The 15,533-nt window shown below is 45.2% G+C and overlaps 1 protein-coding gene across 1 annotated transcript; it reads left to right on the forward strand.

Annotated features, from left to right (window-relative positions):
- The first annotated feature begins 1,251 nt into the window (after positions 1-1,251).
- On the forward strand, positions 1,252-13,131 carry LOC120305105 (tigger transposable element-derived protein 1-like). Its single transcript, XM_039336517.1, has 5 exons — positions 1,252-1,383; positions 2,237-2,741; positions 4,973-6,854; positions 8,558-8,677; positions 11,904-13,131. The coding sequence occupies exons 2-4, from the start codon at positions 2,250-2,252 to the stop codon at positions 8,671-8,673; spliced, it is 2,490 nt and encodes an 829-aa protein (XP_039192451.1). The 5' UTR covers positions 1,252-1,383; positions 2,237-2,249; the 3' UTR covers positions 8,674-8,677; positions 11,904-13,131.
- The last annotated feature ends 2,402 nt before the right edge of the window (positions 13,132-15,533 follow it).

Genomic DNA, 15,533 nt, shown 5'->3' on the forward strand with positions numbered 1-15,533 from the left:
ACTGCATGATACAGAATGTTGGGCTAGGCCCCCGATTTATTGTTTTTAAAACATATTTCTATCCCGCAAAGACTCTTTGATTGCTTACATAGCAATAAATTTACATTAGATTTATTTATCTAGTCCAGAAAGACACATTTCCACAGCTAACCTGGCTAGTTGCTGGGAATTTTTTTTGGGGGGGGGGGCGACCCGGGATTCACATGTCAACTAGTTATCTAAGTTGGGAATCATTAATTTACATTAGTGTTTCCTAACTGTGCAACCTGAAGATGTGCAGATTTTAGCTGCCAATTTCCATACTAGCTGGGGAATTCTGGGAGCTGAAATCCACACACCAAATTGCCACGGTTGAGAAATACTGGTCTACACAATGCACTTCCTTCAAGTGCCCTTGAAGGTGGTGCTAGATTGCAGTTCTCATCAGCCATGCCAAGCTTTGAATAGCAGGTTGGGAGTGCATCTGGCTAGGCCCACCCTGGCAGCCATTTTGGGAGAACACCTACAAGATTTCAAAACGGGCCCAGAGTTTTTGCCTGCTTCTGATCTGGCGCTCAAGCTGTTTTCAGAAGCAGAGACAGCAAAAGAATTGAGAGATTTCTTTCCTAAACCCAGAGGGAGCATCACAAGTACTCGGTCCTGTCTTCTGGATCAAAAGAGGGAAACTCCCAACTCTGCTGTTTAAAAAAAAAAAGGATCTTCCCCCAGGGCTTTTACCTTTGTGATCCACTAAATCCCAAACAGTATTATAGCCAAGCGCCTACTAGGCAAGATAAGTGTTTTGCAAATCCAGAAAGTTGGTTTGAGTTCATGAACACAAATTCCTTGTGTGTCCAATCACGCCTGGCCAATAAAGAATTGTTCTGTTTTATTCCATTTATCTTCACAACCACAAGCAAAATCTTAAATTTGAAAAAAAATAAAAATACGTTTTATATTCTTGAAAGTTCATCTGTCCCTCCCTTTTCCCCGCCATTAGCAACCTTGTTAGGCTGAAAACGATCAGCCCAAAGAGTCCCCACGCCTATGAAGTCACGCACCCACCCACTCCCACTTCACTTCGGTTGGCGTTATTAATTTTATATCCCGGCTTGCAGTGCCGCGAAAGGGGCCGAGTTCCCCCCGCAACACCCCGCCCAGCCTCTTTTGACCAAGTTTAACCAGCGCAACCGGTACAGCCCTCGCGTCCTTCCTCGCGCGGCCCAAGCCCGCGCTTCCGCTGGCGCTCCAGCCAACCCGCCGAAACAGTTAATGCCATAGAGCGGGGCAGGTCTAGAGAGGCCTCGCCGAAGAGGCGCCGCTGGCCTCTCTTCCCCCCCCAACCCCCTCCCGTTCCGAAAAAGAACGCGGATCGCCCGCGAGGCTGCAGCCCGAATCGGGAAGGTAAGGCGCATGGCAGAAGCAACAAATACTACTAATAAATACTAATCGTCGCAGCGGCAGGGCGGTCATAATGGCAAAGCATCGCCGGGGTGCAATCCAAACGAATGAACCCCCACCACCCACCCCCGGTTATTACAGATCAGTTTTCAAAAAAAAAAGTAGTGCGGAAGCGGCGGACAAATGTTCACCCGAATGGGGAGGATCGCGTCTATGGCTATTTCTCTCTCTAGAGAGAGAGAGAGAGAGAGAAAAAAAAAAGTACATTTTAACTTGGCTGATCGCTTGCAACCGGCACTTAAAAAACCAGGCCTCCCCCTCCCCCGGTGGGGGTGGAACGAGCAGGCCGTAAAGTGAATCGCTCGGGAAAGAGAAAAGGGCTTCTCTACCCACAGCCCGCTTGGGAAAGGCCAGGTGCCTCCCGAAGACAAAGGGAGCTCTCGTTGCAAAGCTTCGCCCGACTTTGCATGGAAAGAAAGGCCTCCCCTACCCGAAGGCCCCGGCCCCTGCGCAAAGGGAGGCCCCGGGGATCGGGGGTGGGGGAGAGAAAGACCGAGGGAGGCTGGAGGGGGGAGGCCGGAATCGGCGGCACACGTGGCTTCGACTGGGCTCGTTTCTTTACTTCTTTATTCAACTTGGGTTAAGGGAGTAGCACCTAAGGATCCCTACACGCAAGCAGGGAAATTCGGCTTTATTCCAAACAGGGAATCTTTCTCTCTTCCCCCCCCCCAAACTCTTAAGAGAAACCCTATTAGAGAGGAAAGGCGGGGGTCTTTTTTAAATTCCTTCCGACATGGCCTGGCCTCCATGACTCTCCGTAATGTTTTCCTTCTTCCTTTCTTTCCCCCTCCTGCAGGGAGGGAACAACTATGGAGGAACAGGAACTTGTGGTGCACGAGGAGGAGGAGGAGGAGGAGGAAGAAGAGGAAGAAGAAGAAGGAACCGAGAGAGAGGAAGGAGAGCCGATTGTGGTCCAAGTGAAGACCATTGAGGATTTTTTGAACAGGGGCGGCCACCCCCACATCAAGACCGAGTCCGAGGAGGAAACGCACCGATACTGGGACTCTGAATGGCATGAATTCTTGAAAAGCGTGGCGTGGCTGTCTCCGGCATCTCCGCCTCCGTCAGAGGAGGATGCCAAAGATTTCCAGGGCTCCTTGGGGAGAGTCAGGGAAGAGCCACGGCAGGGGAGCTCTGGAGAAGCCCCCAGGGATCCCAACGTCCGTGGAAAAGCCTGGATAGGCAGAAAAAAACTCGAGTCCTGCAGGAAGATGAAAGAGACCCTGGAGAAGATGGGGATGGAGAGGCAGTGGCCCCTGCACCTCAAGCAGTTCAACCCCCAGGATACCGAGAGGGCCCAGGTAATATCCGGTCCTTAAAGGCTGAAAAGGGGGGGGAGGGAGGAAGGAATTTGAGGGTGGCACAAAAAGCCAGGAAAATTATTAAGCTGGGAAATGAGTTAGTGGTCAGTTGTAGTAGCAGAGTTGAGAGTTTGGATTTCAGTTTCGGTTGGACTGGAGGTGGGTGGGGAAATGAAGCTTTCCATTGTTTTATTACCGCGCTATACAAGTAGTATAGCAACGGATCGAAAATAACGAAGGAGAGAAGCAACCTAGAACTAAGGAGAAACTTCCTGACAGTTAGAACAATTAACCAGTGGAACAACCTGCCTCCAGAAGTGGTGAATGCTCCAACGCTGGAAGTTTTTAAGAAGAGACTGGATAGCCATTTGTCTGAAATGGTATAGGGTTTCCTGCCTGAGCAGGGGGTTGGACTAGATGACCTCCAAGGTCCTTTCCAACTTTATTATTATTATTATTATTATTATTATTATTATTATTATTAAGTAGTCCTTGACTTACAGCAGTTCGCAAAGTTAAAATGGCACTGAAAAAAATGACTTATGACCATTTTTCACACTTAACAACCGTTGCAGTATCCCCATGGTCATGTGATCAGAATTCAGGCACTTGGCAACCAGTTCGTATTTATGACCGTTGCAGTGTCCTGGGGTCATGCGATCACCTTTTGTGACTTTATGGTAAGCAAAGTCAATGGAGAAGCCAGATTCACTTAACAACTGTATTATTATCTTAAGAACTGCAGTGATTCACTTAACGGTGGCAAGAAAGGCGTAAAATGGGATAAAACTCACTTAACAACAGAAATGCTGGGCTCCATTGTCGCAAGTTGAGGACTACCTGTGTTTGGGAGCAGTTGCTTACTGAGGTAGCAGCTAAATGAGAAGTGGTTGTATTTTGGCTTGTGAAGCTAGGGTTAGGCTTATTGTGTAAAAAGCCAGCCAAAAGTTTGTATATGAAGACATGATCTGCTGTTTTGCAGGCAGTTGCCCAAAATGAGATGCAGCCACTCCGTGTTTAGCAATTACTTTGGTTAATGACCATTCAGAAATACAATAATACAGGTAGTCCTTGACTTAAAATAGTTCACTTAATGACCGCTTGAAGTTATAGCTGCACTGAAAAAAGAGACTTATGACTGCTTTTCAGTCTTACACCCATTGCAGCCTCCCATTATCATGCAATCAAAATTCAAATGCTTTACAACTGACTCATGACAGTTGCAAGGTCATATGATCCCCTTTTGTGACCTTCTGACAAGCAAAGTCAATGAGGAAGCCAGATTCACTTGACAATTTGCTAATTTACCAGTTGAATGATTCACTTAACACAGGGGTCGGCAACTTTAAACACTCAAAGAGCCACTTGGACCCATTTCCCAGAGAAAAGAAAACACTGGGAGCCGAGCTTGATTGAAGAGTGTAATTAAAAAGAAATAGAGGCTGCTATGCGTGAGTTCTCTCTCTCTTCCTCCCTCTCCCCCTCTCTCTTTGTCTCTCTCTCTCTCCCTTCCCTCTCTCCGATCTTCTGCTCACCTTGCAAGCTGGCTTCACGCTGTTCTCCGACAAGCTGACACACATTCTTATTGTGCTGGCTCTCTCCTGCCCTTGGTCTGCCAGTCTTCTTCCCCCACTCAGTGTGTGTGTGTGAGTGAGTGAGAGAGAGAGAGAGAGAGAGAGAGAGAGAGAGAGAGAGAGAGTTGTGAGAGAGAGAGAGATGCTGCTTCCTGCTGAGATGCAGCAAAGGCAGGAGCCCCACCCAATAAGCTTGTCAGCTTGTCCAAGAACAGCATGAGGCCACTCTCTTTTTTACACACACACACACACAGAGAGAGAGAGAGAGAGAGAGAGAGAATGGAAGCACAAGTGCCTCTCTCTCGCTCACGCTCTCTCTGCAAATGGAGGAGGCTGAGAGCCGCAGGAGAAGGCTCAAAGAGCCACATGCAGCTCCGGAGCCGGGGTTGCCGACCTGTGACTTAACAATTGTGATAAGAAAGGTTGTAAATTGGAGCAAAATTTCACTTAACAAATGTCTCACTTTGCCACAGAAATTTTGGACTCCGTTGTTGTAAGTATCAAATTAATTTTGTGACCACCGTAGACATTTACAACTTCACATCTTCACTCTCTCTCTCAGCCACATATTAGCTATTAGAGCCAGCATCACAGATAATCTTGCTCTTATTTTTACTTGCTTATTTACATGTTTATATGTTTATATCCCATACCAAGTTACCTGCAAAGAGAAAGAACTCCAATACACCGGAAGGAATAAGAAAGAAACAACGGAAAGTCATCAGTCTCAATTTGAAGATGAAGATCATCAAAGCGTATGCTGACGGGAAGAAAGTGACTAATATAGCTCGAGAAGAAGGCCTGGCCCATTCTACCATCTCCGCCATTTTGAAGGACAAGGAAAGGATCCGAGAGGCCATGAAAGGATCATCGGGAATGAATGTAAGCATAACCAGACAGCGAAAAGGCCTCATCCACGAAATGGAAAAACTCCTTATACTCTGGATCGAAGATCAGATACAGAAGAGGCTGCCGGTGAGTCTTCTCCTCATTCAGAACAAGGCGCGCAGCATTTTCGCAACGCTGAAGGAACGAGCAGGTGAGGAATGCACGGAAACATTCACGGCCAGCCGTGGCTGGTTTATGCGATTTCAGCAAAGATTTCATTACCAGAAAACACACACGTCGGGTGAGACGGCAAATGGAGACAAAGAAGCTGCCAAACGCTTTCTGAATGAACTTGATGGTATCATAGCAGACGGGAACTATTTTCCCGCGCAGATATTCAGCATGGACGAAACTGGGTTGTACTGGAAAAGAATGCCGGAGCAGACCTACATACACAAAGAGGCCCAAGCGATGCCTGGTTGTAAAGCATTCAAAGATAGAGTAACTGTACTATTGGGCGGAAATGTTGCCGGGTTCAAGCTGAAGCCATTTGTAATCTACAAATCTGATCACTCCTGGATGTTCAAAAACATTAACAAAACCGCACTGCCCATTTATTTCCGATCTGATCCTAAGGCCTGGATAACGCCCACCCTGTTTGAGGATTGGTTTATGAATTGTTTCATTCCCCAAGTCAAGGAATATTGTTGGCAAAAGGGAATTCCTTTTAGAATTCTTCTGATCTTAAGCAAAGCCCCTGGACATCCCCCAGATCTCGACAGTTTTCACCCCGACATAAAGGTAGTTTATCTACCCCAAAACACCTCCGTGCTCCTACAGCCTATGAGCCAGGGAGCAATTTCAGCATTCAAGGCCTACTATTTGCACGCCGTGTTTGCCAAAGCTTTAGCCACAATGGAAAATGACAGGATAACACTGAGCGAGTTTTGGAAAAGCTACAATATCCTGGATTGTATCGAAAACATTGTAGCAGCCTGGCAGGATGTCAGTGTGAAATGCATGCAAGGCATTTGGAAAAAGTGCTTAAAATGTTTTGCTGCTCTGGCGGATAATTTGGAGGAATTTGAGCAGCACCAAAATTTAGACCGAATAAATAAGAAGATTTTGACCCTCACGAAATCCCTGGATTTAGAGGTCGAGGCCGAAGATGTGAGAAGTTTGATAGCTTACACGGAGGGAGAGCTTTCCAACGAAGAATTAATTGAACTGAAAGAAGAACTGGAAGAACAAAAGGTGGTGGAGGAAGAGGTAGAAAAGGAAGAAAAAAAAGAAGAGAGAAAAGTGGAACAAAAAAAAGTTGTAGAAGTTCAGCCCAAAACGTTCAGTCTGAAACGGTTGGCCAGTGTTTTCTCGGGCGTGAACAAAATTTTATCAGAATTGGAGAGTATGGATCCGGATGTGGAACGTTTTAGAAGGGTGCACTGGGAAATGCGTGAGATCTTGAAGTGTTATCGTGAAATATATGAAGAAAAAAGGAAAGAAAGTGTGGAAAGCAGACATAGTGGGTTCCTGAAGAAAATTACTTCTTCCCCAGTTCCAGTTCCTTCCCTTTTGCCCTTTCGATCCACAGTAAAAGAACATCCTGATGATCCTCAGCCATCAACCAGCTACGCGAGTGGATCCGACGTTCCTGAAAACTTGGAAAACCATGAACCTTTCAAAGGATATGTATCCGATTTGATGTTTACAGGTATTGTAATTTTAAAATCTGATTTTGTGCTCTTTTTTTAAAAAAAAAATTGGTAGCAACTTTTTGGGGGTGTCTTCATGTCTTTGTTGACTGGTGGCAGCTAAGTGGACTGATACCAGTAAAGGAGAATATTTTTTGAAATGAGGGGTTCTTGGTGCTCTCTGAGCTTGGTTGTTTTCTTGCAGATGTCTCATTGAGCCAAACTAGGTATAACATCATCAGTGCTAGTCACAGTGCTAGCACCGATAATGTTAATCTTGTTTGGATAATGAAATGTCTGCAAAAAAACAACCAAGCTCAGAGAGCATCAAGGACCCTTTATACTTGGTTTAGTACTGATGTTTTCTTGGCAAGATTTGTTATTTAAAGCCTAAGGCAGAACTAGAATTCAGAGTCTCTTGTTTTTGAGCCAGGGCCTTAAATACCACAGGTGATCCTTGGATTAAGACCACCCATTCAGTGACCTTTCTTACTTGGGATGGGACTGAAAGAGGGAGACTTGTTACAGCGATTGTTGTATTCCCACAGCCATGCGACTGCATTTTCTGATTTTCCTTACCAGCTTCCCACAAGCAAAGGCAAATGGGGAAGCTGGCAGGAAGTTGGAAGTTGCGGTCCCATGAGGTCCTCGCTTAACGATGGCAAGCTGGACTGCCAGAATTGCTGTTGTTAAGCAGTGCAGTCCCCTGACATCTGTGCTCCCCCGGTTGTCATGGTAACCCGAGCACCCTCTGTAAACCAAACTGGCTCTCGATAACAATCTAAATTTCATACTTACATAATAGACCAATTTTTCACACGCTTAGTTTCCATTCAACTATTTTTAAACCCATTTAACCATTTTTCGATAACACAATGTCATCTTTTCTTAACCAGCATCTCTGGTGGAGTAGGAAAGGTTTTGGGGGGCATTTTGCTGCAGAGTTAACAGTCAGTTGTTTTTTTCTGTACTTCTATGCCAGTTCATCTGAATCTCGCTACAAAATTGTGGCCCCCAAAGAATTTATTGCTGCTAAATTCTGGCTGGCTCAGGCTATTTCCTTTCCTTTTGTCATATTAGGGGTAGAAGAAATAAAAAGTATTTTTATTAGGGGCGTGCAAATTACACCTATAAGTACTTCTTAATTTAAAACCACAATTGGAACCAGGAATCTGGTCATAAGTTGTAGGGTTGGGGCATTCATATGACTGACAAAACGTTTTTGGTTTTTTTTTGGACATTTTTTTTAGTGTTCGTTAAGCAAATCACACAGTCTTTCAGCAAACAACACGGTTGTTAAATGAACCCATTCTTGTGAGTGGGAAAAACTGGGAAAAATATTTCAGATTATAGTCATGTAACTGCACGGTTATAAAGGTGAGCCCATTGCCAAGCACCCGCAGTGCAGTCACTTGGGTGCCGAGAGGGCCCCACAACATTTTACAGTGGCCAGAAGTGCTTTACATAAAATGACCAGTCGTAAGTTGAGGATGACTCATTCTCCAGTTCTGATTTAGTATGTGATTTTACTGGTGAATGCAGGCTTCGAAATTGACTCCAGAATAGTCATTTTTGTCCATTAACTCTCCAAATTGGATGCCCTCTTCCAGGCTGGTTTAAGTATTACTCATCTGGGATAGAATGAAGAATAAGTCTAGTGCACAATCCTGCAGGACTTGTTTTTGTTGAATCAAGTTTCTTTTTTTCTTCTTCTCCTTTTCAGTCATCCCAAAGAATACGATGCTAAAATCTCCGAAACAGGAAGAAGAAGCCTTTGAGATTGTGAAGGTGAAGATTCCTATGGATATAAAGCAAGAGAGTGACGGGGAGGCCAACTAATTAGGTAAGGATGCAGATTCATTGGAAACATTCGTGGGGTGCTTTGGACTAACGTGCTGTCTGTTTTGAAAGGGTTTCAAAACCCATCTGGCAGAACAAACTGGCCAGGCTGTATTTTCACATTGGATGGTTCACCAAGCCAAATGCCATTTTTCTGGAGAGGAAAAAGGTCCCAGTTTCAATCGTGGAATTTTTGGTTCCCAGAATCTTGGCTTAAAAGGATCAGTTTGCAGAGGATGGGAAAGACCTGATTGCCAGTTGAGCATTAATGGTATTGGATTAGCTGTCCCCTTTGTTCTCAACTTCTGTCAGGTGGACCCATCACTTGATGGAGTGATTATTGTGTACCATCAACTCATGTTGACTCTGAGCAGCCACATAGATTTTCTCCATGACAAGATCTGTAGTCTCTTGGCAGAGAGGATAGAGTCTTACATTTCGAGAAAGCCAGGAAATCCAAACAGTTGTGCAGGATGGGAATCCAAATTCAGCCTAGTTTCTACCTAGTTCAGTGGTTCTCAACATTTTTAATGCCGCGACCCCCCCCCCCCAACCGGTCGTAAGTCGAGGACTACTCAACCGGTCATAAGTCAAGGACTACTCAACTGGTGCAGCACCGTTTGCAGAATGGGACTTTTGGCGGGCTCAGCAGGGCAGAGACAGCTGGACAATTCCTATTGGCTTTTGAAAGCCAATAGAATTAGACTCTATTCAAGAGAGTCTATTCTATTGGCTTTCAAAAGCCAATAGAATAAAAGGGAGTAGCACAGCTAAGGAAAAGGGAGAAAAAAATGGCGGACTGCGTTGTTTGGCGACCCCCGTGAAATGGTCGTTCGACCCCAAATGGGGTCCCGACCCACAGGTTGAGAACCACTGACCTAGTTTCTGCCTGGCTATAATAAAGGGGAACCTCCCACCCTTCTGGCCCATTGCTTTATCTGTCCTGTTGCACAGATTGATCAGGAATGGAGGATTCTGGGAACTGAAGGACAGCCATCTAGGAAAGGCTGAGCTTAGTTATAACCTCATTTGATTGGCTTAGAGCAGAGGGTCCCCAACCCTGGGCCCGGACTGTGGCCTATCTGTAACCTGGCTGCATGAGAGGCAGGCTGGCACGCACACAGCTCAACTTGCACGAGTGACAGGCTGACGTGTGTGCACATGTGTGATGACCCAGGGCCCCGAACGGAGGCCAAGCAATCAGCTGGCAAGAGCAACAGTCGTTTTAATCGCTGCCAATGTTCACCCAAAAGCCGCCACATGTGCTGGCACGAGTTCAAACAATACAGCCAGAGAAGTGTACACTGTTCTCAAGACAAGACAGATAACAAGAAAACGTAAAGAGTCCTTTTAACTCTCAGCTTGCCTGCAAACTGCAGACTGCAAGAAAAGATCAGGAATGTAGTCTGTGGTCGTGAATCAGGAAACAAACTGGTCCAGAATACAAAGCGTCCAGGTTACAAGAGCACAAGTCAGAACAATCTCAAGATCCTACGTTTGTTCCGGGCAAATGCCCCACCCCACAGCGTTTCCTTAAGTCTTAATCCCCAGGTGTGCCTTGTGGGGTGGGGCGGGACGCTCTCCTCCTCTCTGCTCTCCTTGCTCTAGGATCAGGTGGGGAGGGGCCTTGCTCCTCGCCTGAACTCTGCCTTCCCTGTTCCAAACTTGAAGGGCCCTGGTCTGCCTCAGCCTGCTCCTCCCTACAGTCCTCCAAAGCCACAGACATCCCCTCCTGGGCCTCAAAAGGGAACTCCATGTCTTCCTGGGAGTCAGGCTCCGATGGAGGCATGACACAATGTGTGCTGGCCCATTCCTTACGCAGCCCGTTGCCCCTCTTGCTCACCTGCCAGGCTGCCAAGCTGCAAAGGTTGGGGACTGCTGGCTTAGAAATGTTGCAGGTGCCCAGGCGCCAACAGTTTGTACATTGTTAGTGAGTGAGCCCACTCATTGTATTTAATTAAGAAATATATTTAAGTAAATCAGTGGCTTAGACCTAGAAGAGGACTTTATTAAATGATGAGGTCCTTCCAAACTAGAATGTTGCATGGACCAAGCTACGATGATATTTAAAATGTTAGTGAGTGAGCCCATTCATTCTGTTTAAGTTAAAAAAAAAATTAAATGGGTGGCTTATTGATATATGAACTATTCTTTGAACAGTCTTCTTGATGCTAAGGTCCTCCCAAGCTGGGGCCTTCAGATAGTGTGGAAAACCATCAAATGAACATGATTAAATGTAGGATGTCTTCAGTTTAGGAGGGGAATATGAGGTGGTCTTTTAAAGACAATTGGAGGGGGTTGGACTAGATGACCTCCAAGGTCCCTTCCAACATTGTTGTTATTATCATCATCATTATTATGGATCATCGCACAGTCAGCCAGATGTTCAGACTGGATTTGGCATTTTTTCTACCTATCGAGTCCTTACCCAGGACCTGGGATAGGCAGATGTGGATGTTTGATGGTATTACAGATATCGTCGCAGGATGGAAGCAGTTCCTAATAAGGCCGCCTTTTGCAATTGACTAATAGCGAATTTGTCAATGCCAATGGTGTTCAAGTGGTGCTCCAGTTGTTTTGGGATTGCACCCAAGGAGCCTATCACTATTGATACTACCCTTGCTTGCTTTTGCCACAGTCTTTCTATTTCTATTTGTAGGTCTTTGTATTTTGTTATCTTCTCCAGTTCTTTCTCTTCTATTCTGCTGTCTCCAGGCACTGCCACGTCCACTATCCAGACTTTTTTGTCTTTCTTATCGACAATTGTTAAGTCTTGGGTGTTATGTTGCAGGTGCTTGTCTGTTTGAATTCTGAAGTCCCAGAGCAGTTTAATTTTATCATTTTCTATGACTTTCTCTGTTTTATGATCCCACCAGTTTTTGCTTACAGGCAAATGATATTTTTTGCAGATCTTCCAATGCACCATTGTTGCTACTTTGTCATGCCGCTGCTTGTAGTCAGTCTGTGCAATCTTCTTGCAACAGCTTATCAGGTGGTCCACTGTTTCTTCAGCTTCTTTGTATAGGCGGCACTTACTGTCTATTATTATTATTATTATTATTATTATTATTATTATTATTATTATTATTATTATTATTATTATTATTATTACTATAGAGGTGGCATGTGAGGAGACCCAGCAATACTAGAGCTCATAGCAGAAGTTGTTTGATTGAAATTCATTGTTGGGAGAAAAGTTACATAAATATATATATTTTTTTCTGTTTCAGAATATGACAAGAGACATAAGGAGAAAACTTTCCAGGTGGGAAGATCTGAAGAAATAGATATTTGCAAGAGTTTGGAGGGAATCAAAAGCTTGTATTTCTGGGGTTAAAGAAAAGAGAGTAAATCCACCGGGAGCACAAAGGCGTTTGGGAAAGAAAGACAGTGAAGCTTTCCTGACTGAAGATGATGATGAAAGCTTAAAAAGAGGCCAATTTTCAGTGCGGCAAAAAACAACAACATGGAATTAAGAGGAGCCAGAGATGGTGTGCAACCATCAGCGTTCCAGATACTCCACATGTGCAAGGATGAACTACATAAATATTTACACTGTTAGAAAATTAACAGCAACCCCCCCTCCCCCCATTATTCAGCAGGGAAGCACTCCCTGAGCAAGAGAAAACTGTTACTTCTTCAGAGCATGGGAAGTTTTGGCTGGAAAACAAACCTCACGAAGAACAATAGGACCCACACAGCAAAGAAGCCATATCAACGTCCAGACTACAAGTAAAAGCTTCATTGGTCAGTTGCTCTCATTAGACGAGAGGTTCCACACACAGGAGAGAAGCTGTATGAATGCTTCAGGTGTGGGAGAAGCTTCTGGATCGGCTACCGCCTAAAACTCTGTAAAAAGGATGCACACGGGTGAGAAACTGCACCGGTGTTTGGAAAGCTTCGTTGGCAGAAACACGAGAGGACCCACACAGGCGAAAGCCTTAACAAGTGCTCTGAATGTGGTAAAAGCTTTCAGACCAGCTTCCAGTTGAAAATACACAAAAGGACACGCACACTGGCCAGACGCCGTATCAGTGCTGATAGTGATCCACGTGAGGGTCAACACTATAACAGAGAGACTGTACAGGTGCCCGAGTGTGGGAAGAGCTTGGTTTCTAGCTCACATCTCAGGAAGCTTAGTTTATAGTTAGTATATATGGCCAAGCAGCTAGCTGCATAAGTGCTCCTACTAGTGCAAAAAGCATCAGTAGGGAATTCCAACTTGGCGGTCTACGAACAGATTCATATCAGAGTTCTTCCATGTTTCATAAACACATGAAAATCCACCCAGGAGCGACATCCTAGAGGGCAGGGTTGGTGTTCGGGTCTAACACGCAATCTCAAGAGATAGTGATAATGATGTTAGCATTGGAGTAAAACGGCAGACGGCTAAGAGTCGAGCACAAAGGGGCATTGGTGGCTTTTAAACATACTGATACATTAAAAGATTGTAAAGAAGTCCTCGTTTCACACTGCGGTTCTTTGTTCTCTGGGGTAGCAGCACAGGTTAGAAGTGGGTCATTTTCTGAAATCTTGGCACTTGGCCGTCAGCCGGGATTAGAGAACTGAATAGATTGACAAGCCCATATCTGCAAGGAATGTTTCTGGATGTTGTGTGGCTCCTTGCAGAATACGTTTTGGCCTCTGTGGAGATTTTGGGAGAGGAGCTGCAGCCGAACACAGTATAGCAGGGGTGTCAACCTCGAAACGTCATGTGACGTGTTGCGGCATTGCGATTTTTTTTCTGTTGACAATGGGGTGGGTGCGGTTTTGCTATGATGCATCCAACCCATGGGCCAGCAGTTTGACACCCCTGCAGTACAGTAAATCTCAGGTGGCAAAAGCAAGATTTTTCTCAAAAGTGCCCTCATAGGCCTACACCCATTCTTCAACCTTCACATTTCGCCATGGCCTGCTCTGCTTACATCTCTTGTGATTACTGTTTTCTTTAATCAATAAATCCTAAAATAAGATCAGCACCTAGAGTCATTGGGAGTCAATTGGTGGTTTGTTTAAGCAATTTATATGGCTGCCCTTATATAATGATGCTGGGCAATGGGCAAAGAGTTCAACTCTTTGAAGTAATGAAGATGATGTTTAGTAATCTAGATCAGTGTTTCAATAGACGAGAATACCTGTAGCTCAGGCTCTTTGCCCTCTGAGGTTGGTTGTTTGCAGATGTTTTATTACCCAACCAGGTATTCTACCAAGGAGAAAACCACACCCCCATGAACCCTAGCCAGGCAAGCTACTGTAGGTAAACTGGAAGCAAGCCCCACCCTCCGTCACACTGATGATGTTACCTAGTTGGTAATGAGATGTCTGCAAACAAATCACGAAGCTCAGAAAGCATAAAGGGCTCCATGAAACAGTGTTTCTCAACCTTGGCAAGGCTGACCGAAGAGTTCTGGAATTGAAGTCCACAAGGCTTAAAACCGCCATGGTTGAGAAACATCAGTCTAGATCAGGGGTGTCAAACTGCCGGCCTGCTCAGCCCAGCTCCAGCAAGGGGGGAAAAGTCACATCACGTCACTTGGTGAGTTTGACACCCCTGGTCTAGATAAAAAATGAGGTTGAGGGGATGATGTAGGCATGGCAGCATCTTCCAGACACATTGAATGGGTAGTGGTGGAAAGGAAAATCAAGAGGCGTGAAAGGAAAAGCCTGTAGGTGGTAGCAAAAGAGCATTATATGAAATCAGGAGAGTAGAAATTATGTTCCTAAACTTCTTCCATCTTATTTTGTTACTAAATTTGTTTACATGCCAGTGGCTCATGGTGGTCCGCATCCCCTGCAAGCAGAAATGTAACTCTGTGTGCAAAGTTTCCATCTAGTCCTTTGTCTCATTACATGCAGCTGGATCTTCCATTGCTGAAGTCCATTTTAGTCTATGCTACCATGTAGAGTGATTTGATTCATGCAGTTTTCCTCCAAAATGGCGGGAATTTTCACATGAATCCTGAACTTCTGCAGGAAAATGATGATTCCCCAAATACAACAGTACACACTTTTTTTTGTGCAACGGGGTAGTTTCTTTTCTCCCATCTACTTCCCCCTCCCAATTTCTTCCGTGTATCGAAGTGCCCATAATCATCAAGTTTTAACACTGGGTCTTGCATGCCAAACTAAATAGCTTTAGGGGTTTTGCAGTAAAAAGCTGGAGGCATAGCCAGCTGATGCCCAGATTCCTTAATTCCTTCATCCTAGAATGTGATACCAGAACCTAAAAATAATGAAATGCTGGTTTCCAGAGTCATTAATCTCTTTTAACAGCTGCATCAACGTGTCTGGACCTTTAAGCTCAAGTAAGTTAATTTGCATCACTTTCTCTGCTTCTCCTTCCATATTTTTAAGAAACCCCTGGGTCAAGGCACATTTTTTATGTTTTGACCAACATCATGCAGGTTAATAACAAGGCTTGGAGCCAGATGGCTTGAGGCCAAGTTTCATGCAGGACCATCTTTTGTTACATGCGGCAGAAGAGGCTGCTCTAGGTCACATCTATTAGGGCAGAGGTCCCCAACCGTGCCACTTTATGACTGTGGACTTCAACTCCCAGAATTCCTCATTCAGGGAGTTGAAGTTCACAAGTCATAAAGCGGACAAGGTTGGGGACCCCTGTATTCGGGAGATGCTTCCTGGCATGAGCCAAGAAGAGAGCTGTTTCTGTCCTGGAGCCCATCTTCTGGACCAGGGGTTCTCAACCTTTTTAATGCCGCGACCCCCCCCAACCGGTCATAAGTCGAGGACTACTCAACCAGTCGTAAGTCGAGGACTACTCAACTGGGGCAGCACCGTTTGCAGAATGGGACTTTTGGCAGGCTCAGCAGGGCAGAGACAGCCTGGACAATTCCTATTGG

The sequence above is a fragment of the Crotalus tigris genome, unplaced genomic scaffold (assembly GCF_016545835.1).
Source record: "Crotalus tigris isolate CLP2741 ecotype Arizona unplaced genomic scaffold, ASM1654583v1 scf7180000017666.379230911805:20528666, whole genome shotgun sequence".
Lineage (NCBI taxonomy): Eukaryota > Metazoa > Chordata > Lepidosauria > Squamata > Viperidae > Crotalus > Crotalus tigris.

Coding starts and splice junctions, on each gene's coding strand:
- LOC120305105 (XM_039336517.1), top strand. CDS start 2,250: ATGGAGGAACAGGAACTTGTGGTGCACGAGGAGGAGGAGGAGGAGGAG. Junction 2,742..4,972: donor AGGATACCGAGAGGGCCCAG/GTAATATCCGGT, acceptor TCCCATACCAAG/TTACCTGCAAAGAGAAAGAA. Junction 6,855..8,557: donor ATCCGATTTGATGTTTACAG/GTATTGTAATTT, acceptor TCTCCTTTTCAG/TCATCCCAAAGAATACGATG.